Source organism: Sinocyclocheilus anshuiensis, unplaced genomic scaffold (assembly GCF_001515605.1).
Source record: "Sinocyclocheilus anshuiensis isolate Anshui unplaced genomic scaffold, SAMN03320099.WGS_v1.1 scaffold976, whole genome shotgun sequence".
In the NCBI taxonomy this organism is placed as follows: domain Eukaryota; kingdom Metazoa; phylum Chordata; class Actinopteri; order Cypriniformes; family Cyprinidae; genus Sinocyclocheilus; species Sinocyclocheilus anshuiensis.
The window spans coordinates 436226-447101 of record NW_015552538.1 but is presented as its reverse complement, the minus strand read 5'-3'; the positions used below and the strand labels follow the sequence as shown (position 1 = coordinate 447101).

The 10876-nt window shown below is 35.5% G+C and overlaps 1 protein-coding gene and 1 long non-coding RNA gene across 2 annotated transcripts in view; one reads left to right on the top strand and one right to left on the bottom strand.

The window, feature by feature from the left end:
• Window positions 1-8356, bottom strand: part of itgav (integrin, alpha V) — a 33617-nt gene extending 25261 nt beyond the window's left edge. The window contains exons 1-6 of the mRNA XM_016454181.1: window positions 7906-8356; window positions 6904-7040; window positions 4315-4406; window positions 3813-3927; window positions 3421-3482; window positions 2473-2518 (exon numbers count right to left, since the gene is read on the bottom strand). Of these exons, the coding sequence (XP_016309667.1) occupies window positions 2473-2518; window positions 3421-3482; window positions 3813-3927; window positions 4315-4406; window positions 6904-7040; window positions 7906-8072 (619 nt within the window). The 5' untranslated portion in view covers window positions 8073-8356. The remainder of the gene's footprint in view (window positions 1-2472; window positions 2519-3420; window positions 3483-3812; window positions 3928-4314; window positions 4407-6903; window positions 7041-7905) is intronic.
• The window catches only part of LOC107663838 (uncharacterized), a 13074-nt gene continuing 3401 nt past the window's right edge, over window positions 1204-10876 (top strand). The window contains exons 1-2 of the long non-coding RNA XR_001631391.1: window positions 1204-1361; window positions 6293-6296. This is a non-coding gene — a long non-coding RNA (uncharacterized LOC107663838). The remainder of the gene's footprint in view (window positions 1362-6292; window positions 6297-10876) is intronic.

Sequence of the window (10876 nt, the reverse complement as noted above, 5' to 3'; positions counted from 1 at the left end):
TCCCGTCTAAAGCCCGTTCACACCGCCAGCGACTTTTTCGCTGCTTGTCGCTTGTGGCTGGCAATTGATGTCGCTAGTGGGCATTCCCACTACTGGTTGCCTAGTTACCCCGTAACACTCCACTACAGCAAATGAATCACTTGCTCTCCACTGACTTCACTCCCATTGGTTGAAATTTGCTGCTTATTTGCATAAAGTTGAAGAATTCTGAACTTTTGTCGCTTGACTCGCATCGCTTGACACGCCCACATTCCGTCGCCAACGGTAACTGTCGCTCGTGTCGCCGGAAGTCGCCAGCTCTCCATTGAAAATGAATGGGATTATGTCGCTCTGTCACTGTGTGTCGCTGGCGGTGTGAACGGGGCTTAAATTATTCTGGGTCCGAATAAAACATCAGATCATGCACAGACTATCCTGTCTCTTTGAATTTAAATCTATATTTATTCACAAATAAATATAAGTGAAATCTTATGTACTGTAATGTAACAGGCTACCTGCTAGCAAGCAGGTGACCATGTCCCTTTAGTGACTCGCGTTATTTTATTAGAACTCGTGTTATTTGTTTTCCGTGCCTTTCTGAATACAGACACCAACCCCATCCCTGCACTTCACATCCCCTGCACAGCCTGGAACATAACATTTATCCGTGATGTTCATCTCGCCTTATTCTGGGTCCGAATAAAACATCAGATCATGCACAGACTATCCTGTCTCTTTGAATTTAAATCTATATTTATTCACAAATAAATATAAGTGAAATCTTATGTACTGTAATGTAACAGGCTACCTGCTAGCAAGCAGGTGACCATGTCCCTTTAGTGACTCGCGTTATTTTATTAGAACTCGTGTTATTTGTTTTCCGTGCCTTTCTGAATACAGACACCAACCCCATCCCTGCACTTCAGCTAGCCAGCCAAGCAGCACATCAACCTGGAGAGAGCTGGAGAAAGATGCCTAACAGTACAAACATCAAATATGCATTAAGTTGCTAGTTCCAATTGGTCAAAAATAAATGCACATTTATGATACAGCATGTTATTAGCTTATTAGTATATATAATTGTTGTTCAGTTAGGTACACTGTAAAAAAATCAGATCATAAAGATGTGCTACTTATGTTACTTTTACAAATTAAAATATTTTATGTTTATAATATTTTTATGAACAAATAACACTTAAAAAATATATTTTTCGCTGAGATTTGAGTAATCTCGTTGTGTATTCTACGTAAAAACGCTGTTTTGTGTCATGGTTATGCAATGACGTCATCACGCAATGACATCACAATGACATTTAGCAACTTTTAGGAACAAACGGATCTGCCTTTAGCAACGTCCCCTGAAAATTAGTTGGCAACACTGTGTGCAGGTTCGACTGGCGGCTGGCATAGAACATGGGCGGGTATATGCAAATGTTGGGGGCGTAACTATTAGTGATCCCGACTGTAACGTCACAGTCGGTGTTATGTTCTGATTCGCCTGTTTTTCAGTGGTCTTTTGCATGCACGAGATTTACATAAGGAGGAGGAAACAATGGTGTTTGAGGCTCACGGTATGTCATTTCCATGTACAGAACTGTAATTATTCAACTATGCCAAGGTAAATACAGTTTTCCATTCTATGGCACATTTAATTATACTCTTTTACTTTTGAAATAATTTAAGATTACTTCAAATTACTGAGTAATCAGCACAATTCCCAAACGTGCCCCACATTTGTTGCCTTTTTGTAGCAAAATAATAATTTAGTTAATGAGACATAATGCAGGGTGCAGATAACGCAGGAATTCATTCACAAAATGTAAACAAGTGAAAATAAGAAGTTCAAGTCTAACCAAGCTTACTATCAATCACACAATTACATTCACTTTTCTGAAAGCATTTTACTCTCAGCAGGGTGTATAATTACCATACCACCAGGAAAAAGGGAGACTCAGCAGAAAAACTAAACCGTTTTCACAAAAGGCTATTAGAAAGCTTTTGAAACGGAACCTTTAAAATGATCACTGCAGGTCATGAAATTCATGAAAGATGTGTTAAAGATTAAATGCCTTTTCTGGGCACGGTTCCTACCATGACCCCACCCTATGAGGTCATAAGAGAGCTGAGATTCGGTAAACAGCCATCTCAACATCGCAACACAAAACCTTTCAATGAAACAGCAGGCGCATCTTCACGGAAGGAGACAGCATATCATTCTGCATTATTTATTGACTCAAAAACATAGCTCCCTCTCCTCTGAGCAGTATTTCTCTGGCAGGCGGGGACCAACGACACATTTGTAAATTTAAACATGCATTGCCATTGTTGTGCAAACATTCACTGGCCGGTTTTGTGTGAACGCTATATCTGAAGACACAGCAGACATTCTTTGAGTCACAAAAAATCCTGACAGAGCACATTGTTGTTTCCCTTTTTTCCATTATGCTTTTCAATGTCAAATTCACAGAGGGATAATCAAATAAATCAGTTTACCTTGCCAATAAAAGCTTCCTGGTCCTCCAATAACAACCCGATTCTTCTGAAGGAGACATAAAAACATGTTTTCATACATTCTGTACAAGTTTGGGCAAGAATAGGCAATAACATACACAGCAATGTAAAAGCAGCTATATATATATATAGAAGTCCAAGACGAGATGTCCCATTTTAGTGTCCACGCCAAATTTAATTTATGAAAGTGATTTTATATACTTAAAAAGCATATTAAATGCAAATGTTTACATAAATGTTTCAAATACCTTTTGTGAAAATAAAATGTCAAAATATGGGTGAAATAATGGTCCATTGTCATTCAGCATAACAGATATCTTTATGTAAAAAAGGATCAACATACTTATTCTGTAATATATATATATATATAAAATAAAAAATATAAAAGAATATATAAAAGAAAAAGTGATCATATTAAATGTTATTATATTTTCGATGATTAAAATCTAAAATGTAATAATATATTATATTTCAGATTATTAAAATTATTATATTTTAGATGACCAAGTGGTTTGAAGGATGGTGGCAAGGACTGGTAAAGATTTAAAATGACAATTAATTAGTTTTTGTGGGCTGAATTATGATCCTTAAACAGTTTTATTAATATATAATTAATATATAATATATATATATATATATAACAAAATGACAACTATAACACTTAATATATAATATATATTAAAATATAATATATAATGAAGTTATATTAATATAATAATATTAACAATATAATGATTCTTGTTGTAAATATGCCTGACAAAATGTTTTAGTATATAAACTACTGTTGCACAGAATGACATTATACCTAATATCTAAATAACTAAAACAATTTCATTATTAATGTTGCAAAGAAAGAGCACACTCAATAAATAAAACATTTCATTAAAAAACAACAACAGATATAATGGGGTTTGATATGAGTTGTTTCACCTTCACAAAGTCAGCACTGAAACCTGCTTGACAAAATCCTTGTCCCTCAGGTGAGTTTGAGTCTGATGAAAAAAAAAATATATATATTCAAAGTCATTCATATATTCACAACAAGCAGAAATCGTTTTAAGGAAGTCTCAGAATGAAGGAAAGGTGAGAAAAAGTAAGGCAAACTTCAGACAGAGGAACTGTCATAACCACATGCACACTGGCACATTGTCTGGTGAGAACTTTAACTCACACATGTCTTAAAAACCATGAGTGATAAGGAGATGATGCACAACTACGATAGTCTATTAATCTTAGTTAAGACATTTCTCAGGGCGCCTACTAGATATGACCCAATAAGGGCATGAGCAGTCTGAGGTAAAGAGCGGTGATCATGTACATACTAGAGCGGCAGGGTGAATATTCCACAATGTTATTGCCTTTCTTCAGGTAACAAGTCCCAACAGGCTCTCTCTCTGACAATCCATACGTGCTCCACTGGTAGAGAGGAGCACATGCCTGAAAAAAAAAGAGATGTGCAAATAAATACAAGAGTAGTAATCATGTTCTTTCTGTAAATCAGCTCAAACCTAGTTCTTCCAAACAGCATGTTGGAAACTATCTAATTACTTTAAATCTTATTTTTAGTGCCACATCAACACTGAAAGACAAGATCAAAGTACTTCAAAATAAAAGAGGCAACAGCTTCTTACAATATTGCAATAAATATTGACATACTGCCTTTTAATCTGGGATTTCTGATGCATATAAAACTGTTTTGCGAATAAAATATTTTTATGGTCCATAAAACAAAAACGTGGTCTGTTGCAGCAGTTTTCTTTTCTTTTTGAGCTCTGTACAATCTTTTTTCAGAGCAACTTTCACACCCTCCACAGACAGACTCACCAGAATATGGTCCCCAGAGGAACGCACAGTGGCCCCAAACCATTGATTTGACTTGAACTCCATTTGCTGTCCATTGGAATTCTTCCTGTCATCTGGGATAGAAAACGACAGGGGGGGAGGGAGAACAGGAAAGGAGGAGATGGAGGGAGGAACGGAAATATAAGTTAGGTCAGTTAATTAGAATCATCAGAATGTCATCATTTCCTTTGTAGTGGACTACACTGCTCTTCCCATCACTACAATCTCATCCACTGGCGTGTTCCTCAAATTACAACTGATTTCAAAAGGTCTGATATGACAGAAGCCTCAGAGTTCAAAAAGTTGAGTTGATGTGCTGATACAAAACACTCATCTTGCTCATTACCAAACCACCTGAAGTTCAATCCTAGGTCAAGTAGAGTGACAGCTGAATCTATTCATGGCATGATAGAATTAAACCCTATACCTTTCCTGCTATTAACAAGTACAATGAACCTCTAGTGACAATAATAAGAGAAGCAGGCCCAGAGGGAAACTTTTTTTTTTTTTACAGTTTCTGTGCTCATTTTAGGGGAAATATGTGGAATTCTGGATTTTAAAAAATGCTAAAACATGTTATGAACCTCAGACTGCTAAAATCTTAATGGTAACTGAAAGCATAATCATATTACGGGATGGATGACTTATAGAAATGGAGAATGAAAGTTTTTTTCAGTGCTTCTGCAGAAGTGTCAGTGATTTGTTCATTATAACATTATTCTGACATCATTCTAATCATTAAATCACTCTTTTAGTTCTGTAATATTTACTCTAGGATTCCAAATTAATGCTCTTCCAACAATACTTTGCAGTTGAAGGTTTTCCTAGTACTGCCGTGATCCTTACACACACACACCCACACACAACCAAAAAGATATTCCCTCCCTGCGGCTGGTTCATCTCAGCCACAGTCTCAGCCTCAGAACGCACCAGCTGTTCATCAGTCTGTGCTACTGGGCTGGGAATTTCCCGGTGTTTCTCATGGTCAACAGAGTCATACAGCCCATGGTCAACAACTACCAGGCTTTACTAGAATTAAGCACTTAATTATTGCCAAACAACACAAAAGGGGAGTTGACGGTACTGCGGCTCAATGGAAACACAGTTATATAACCCTGCTGTAACAGCTCAGCATGAGTGTTGTTCCATACACAGTGTTTTCCATGTACATTTTTCTCTAATCTAGACGTTTCCAGCTCCTCAAACAGTCAGCGGGTCAGCCAGCACAGAGAACACAATTTTAAAGCCACATCATTCACAGTAAAAACATGTCAGGACACAGTTATGCTTTGGCAGTTGCTTAACAGAAGAATGTTTAAGCTTCTTTCTTGCAAAAGTCATTGTTAAGAAACAAATATAAACATTACTCTACTGCAGTTAGTGCACTGAAAGAAAAAAATAAAAAAAAATCTAAAATATCTTGAAGGTCAGTGGACAATATTGTGGCCCCAATAGGTATCCAGACACAAAGTGTTCACACAAAAATGAGAACAGATATGTATAGCTTGGCAATCCACTAACTGTACTATTATTAGGAATTAAAAATAACATATTAGCTCAGAGAAAAGGTCTAAAAATGTGCGCTATTCAAAATGAATAACTGAAGTACTAGTGAAATACTGAAGCTACAGTAATTTGTCATTAACAACTGTTTCCACTTTCCATTTGGTTTGGTATTTAATTTCAATCAATCAATTAATTAATTTAATCAATAAACAGCAATAATATTTATTTACTAAAGCTATTTTGTCATTAACAACTGCACTGTAACAATGATTTTTTAAATAATTTGGTTGGATATTTAGCATAAATAAATATTTTTTTCCACAAAATATATTTATTTAATTATATACTTCAAACTTTTCTGCTTACTCCACCATGGGTGCACAGCATCCATTAAATCTACACTATACTTGGTTCTTTTTCCAATAATTTCTTTAAGGGTGAAAAGGACACAAAGAGGAGTAGTTCAGTTGTTGGTGAGAACTCGAAGCATACTGAGATAATCCAACTGAAGACCTTTTGTTTGTCTGGTAGTTCCTCTTCTAGCAATCCAGCTTGGCTGGCAGGGTAAATCAGGCCAGACTAGTCTATAACTGTCACTGAATGCCAATGAGATCTGGCACAAAAAAACTGGTGCCTATATTCACCTCAGAGCAATGTAAGGCTGAACAAAGTCCTGTTAGTGTGAAGAATCTGCAAACTAGTTAGTAGGCCAGCACATGAATTTTGTGAATGGTAAAAAAAAAAAAAAAACCTTCTCTGTTGCAGGTCATTGCCAAGCATGTGAATTCAAAACATTCTGCAACAACAATCTTACAATCCTAGATGAGCCTTGAAATGATCCCGGACTCCCTCGCCTGTTATTTTCCCCCCACCTATTGAAAATATTTAGAGCAAAGCTGATATATGACCCAATAAATCATTAAAAAGCCACAGGCTACTCAGAAGGTCCTTTAATAAATCTGACAAACACAACCTCTTCCACTAGCATAACAGACAGACAGATAAAGCTTTAAATAACAGCATGTTGGAGCAAAGACTGCACTATGACACAGTGCTGCATCTTACCAGAGCTGTCAAACTCAATCTGGGTGCATGAGCCACTTTTGTGCCAGGGACAGTTGAAGACAGCGCCCCTCTCAGTGACTGTTGACGGGGTTTGATCAGATGTGTTTGCCCTGGGTGCACCGACCAGTATGTTTAACCTGGAAGCACAGGGTAAAATGTGTTTTAATTACTTTTGTTAAATACTAACACTAAAACGCAATAATATTATATATACCACCTGGAGTTGAAACAAGGAAATCTGTCATTTTAATTGCATAATACTGAATAATTTTATTACACATTCTAAATATTATGCATTATAAAAAAAAAAATATGATATATATATATATATACATATACATATATATATATATATATATATGTATATGTATATATATATATATATATATATATATATATATTCCATTTTTTGTTATCAACAACAGGAAATACATTAAACATTATGTCAATTCCCAAACTGGGTTAATTATGTTTGTAACTGCAGTGGATAAGTGAATTGATATAAACCTAATGATTAATTAAATCATATTAAAATGAACATATTATTTAGAAATAAAACAAATCCAACTAAAAATAAATAGTTTATTTTTATATCTACATGTCAATGTCACCATTAACCGACATCGAGATATGGTCAAATTTCTATAAAATTACAATAAAACCTATACATGAAAATTCAGTTGAACATGTATTGAATAAAATACTAAATAAACTTTATGTATTTCACATAACAGTTCTACAAAAAAAAAAAAAAGCTTAATTTGGCTACAACATACCAAAGTGTAAAACCATATAACCTTTTCACAACAGAATGTTCTCCCACTTTTTCAACATTGTTAAATGTGTTAATAAATGTATCTTTTAGAATTCTCATGCATATTTAAAAAGAATCATGCCTCTTTCTCCAAAAAAATTAATCAAAAAATGCTGCAGGCCCCTATGATATCAAAACTAGCGTACCGAAAGCACACTAGGTTTACAAATGCAACTTAGTTTACTCACTGTTTGTTATCAGGATTGAAGAAATCCACGGAAAATCCAAAGTAACTTCCTGGAGGTCCAGCGAAAACTGTGGGTTTGCTAATGTCCAGATTAAAAGAAAGTGCTTGTTCAAAATAGAAAAGAGCCACTAGAGCCCAAATCCAACAGCAGATGAGATGTTTGGCCATGTTTTGTGTCTCAGTGTGGTGTGAGAGTAGATGGAGATCGCGCTGTTTGTGGGTGGACGTCTGGATCAGCAGCACATATGATCGCCACTGATTCCGCACTCCATAACAACACAATCCCCGCAACACTCACACGAACTATTCAGCCGAGATGTCCGTACATTCGTTTCCAGCCTAAGGTATAAAATGGAAGCAATAGTCTAAAAGTAGGACACAGGACTGTTGTAGTCCTGCTCGGATGGAGCCGCGGGATCTATGGGGATGTCCCACTGTACAGGAAGTGAAAATAGACCCGCCTACTGTAGCGTCACGGTGATGTCACGAGGAACTTCCGCAGCGTTACCCAGTGAGTGACTTAAACGGGCATGAGTGAACTGGTACACATTTTAAATGCCTAGAAATCATTGTGACTCCAGGCAAGAGGAATTTGTTGTTTTATTAAAGTCTTTTGATTTATGCAGAACTATTGAAACTGCGCCACCTTGTGTTAAGAAAGGCACAAATTTGATCTGCATTTAGTTCAGGCAACAATAAACAAACGTGGATTTAATTATTTAAACTAAAATTTCAAGTAATTTTCACACATGTAATAGAAATCTTATTTTTTAAAATTAAATTTTTATTATTATTTTATTCTTCAAGGTCCAGATAGCTGTGACCATTACAAATGACTGTTTAGGGCTTGAGGAAATGTTATTCATACATGGGCTTGTCAGTGATTCATGACTTTAAACACTGGTGAAGTACATCTCCAAGAATGCAGTCTGTAAATCCCCCTGGGATCCTCCATAGACTCTGCATAAAGACATTGGGTGATTTTTTTATGTCCAGTTGGCTTGTCTTACAAGTAAAGAGGCTTGCTTTCGACCCTTAACATACAGTTAATTCAAATATATATGGAACAACTGGTGTTTTATACGATGTCATAGAGTAAAAGGCTTGAAAAGATTGTGTTTCCTGAGGAAATAAAAGGCACCAGTTACAAATTGGAACATAAACGACATTCTCACTCTCTAGGGAACAAAGTCACTTTTGTTTTAGAGCTGACCAGTCATGTGTGTGGTCAAAGGGGCTTTGGGGACCATGTGATACATGGCAGAGTGGCAGAATAATTATGTTTGCCTGGTGCGCATCAAGATTAGACTCACTGTACGATGGACGTTCTTCACTTTGAATGACTGTCATTTTCCAATAAGGTGTTCTGACTTTTTAGGGCTTACTAGAATAGGAATGACTTGCTAGATCTAGAAAATGTTTTAAAGTTGAACAAAATGCCATATAGGGCAAATGTTTTGTAGCTTTAAAAGCCTTCAAATTATTTTCAACAGAAAAGTCATGTTCTAATTTAACATAAATTCATTGTCCGTATTATCAGAAGCACACTACCATTTAAATGTTTTAAGAAGTCTCACCAAGTACAGTAAAAACAGTAATACTGTGGAACATTATTATAGTTTAAATAACTGTTTTCTATTTTAATAGATTTGTTTAATGCATTATATAAAATGTATCATTTATTTCAGTGACGGAAAGCTGAATTTTCAGCAGTCACTACTCAAATCTTCAGTGTCACATGATGCTCCAGAAGTCATTCTAATACGCTGAATTGGTGTTTGATAAACATTTTTTAAATTATTATCAACGGTTAATATTTTTGTGGTAATTTATTTTACATAGTAATATTTTGTAACATTGTGAATGTCTTTACTTTTGATCAATTTAATACTGAATAAAAGTATTAATTTCGCTAACCAAAAAAACCTACTGAACACTTGTGTATCTTTGTTTTTTTTCACTGCAGGACTGTCACAAAATTACATAATCCAAGTCCACAGGCTTATTATTATCATACAAGAAACATGATTTCTTTATACTCCAATTACTAAAAAGAACTATCAGAAAGCCAACTGGTTGTTACTATTTGTTTTTATGCAATAAGAGGTTGTATCCTTTTTTTTTTCCAGTCTTTTGGCCACTGACAACAGAAGGATGCTGGGTTTAAAATGTCTTGACACTGGCTTTGTACTAATGGAAATGGAGGAAATACTTTGTTAACAGTCTGTTGCCAGCCAGCTGCTCATTATACGCTCCATATACAGGCCCTATTGGGGTTGGTTCTGCGATAATGACCGGATGACTGTACATGATCCCCACTCACCTAATAAATAAATACATGTAAATTAAATATTGAGTGCTGAAATTATTTTATAATCTTACCTGTGTATTGTCTTAAAGCTTCTGCAAAGAAGAAAAACAGTCCACTACAACATACAACACAATGGATGGCACTATTGACCAATCAGATTCAAGTATTCTATTATATATTTATGTTATGACCAACCTTGACTATGAGATCAATTCAGTTTGAGACACTCAATAATTCACTGCAGCCGCTGCAAAAAAATAAATAAAAAAATGTCTGTCTCTATACTTAAAATTATTTTTCATATATAACAGGAGACGGCTTTGTATGTGATTTTTCAACTGCCACAATTTTCAAAAATGTTTTTGGATTCTTTTATGGAACTTTTATGGCTCTGTAAGTGATTTCAAGTGATCAACTTGAAGCGCCTCACCATCTTTGTGATTTGTGGGTAGAGCTCTGGTAATAAACATCTCCACATTCCCACGTATCATCAGCCTCCTCATTGTCATCGTTAACAAGCTCCGGTCTGAACTCAAACCCTTCCCTTCCACTGAGCTGCAGGACATGAAAGCAAGAGATTAGTGTCATTTAACACAAAAGACAACAACATGAAAGAGTCTTGAAGAACCAGGGGCCTGTTTCATAAAACAAGTTTACCAAA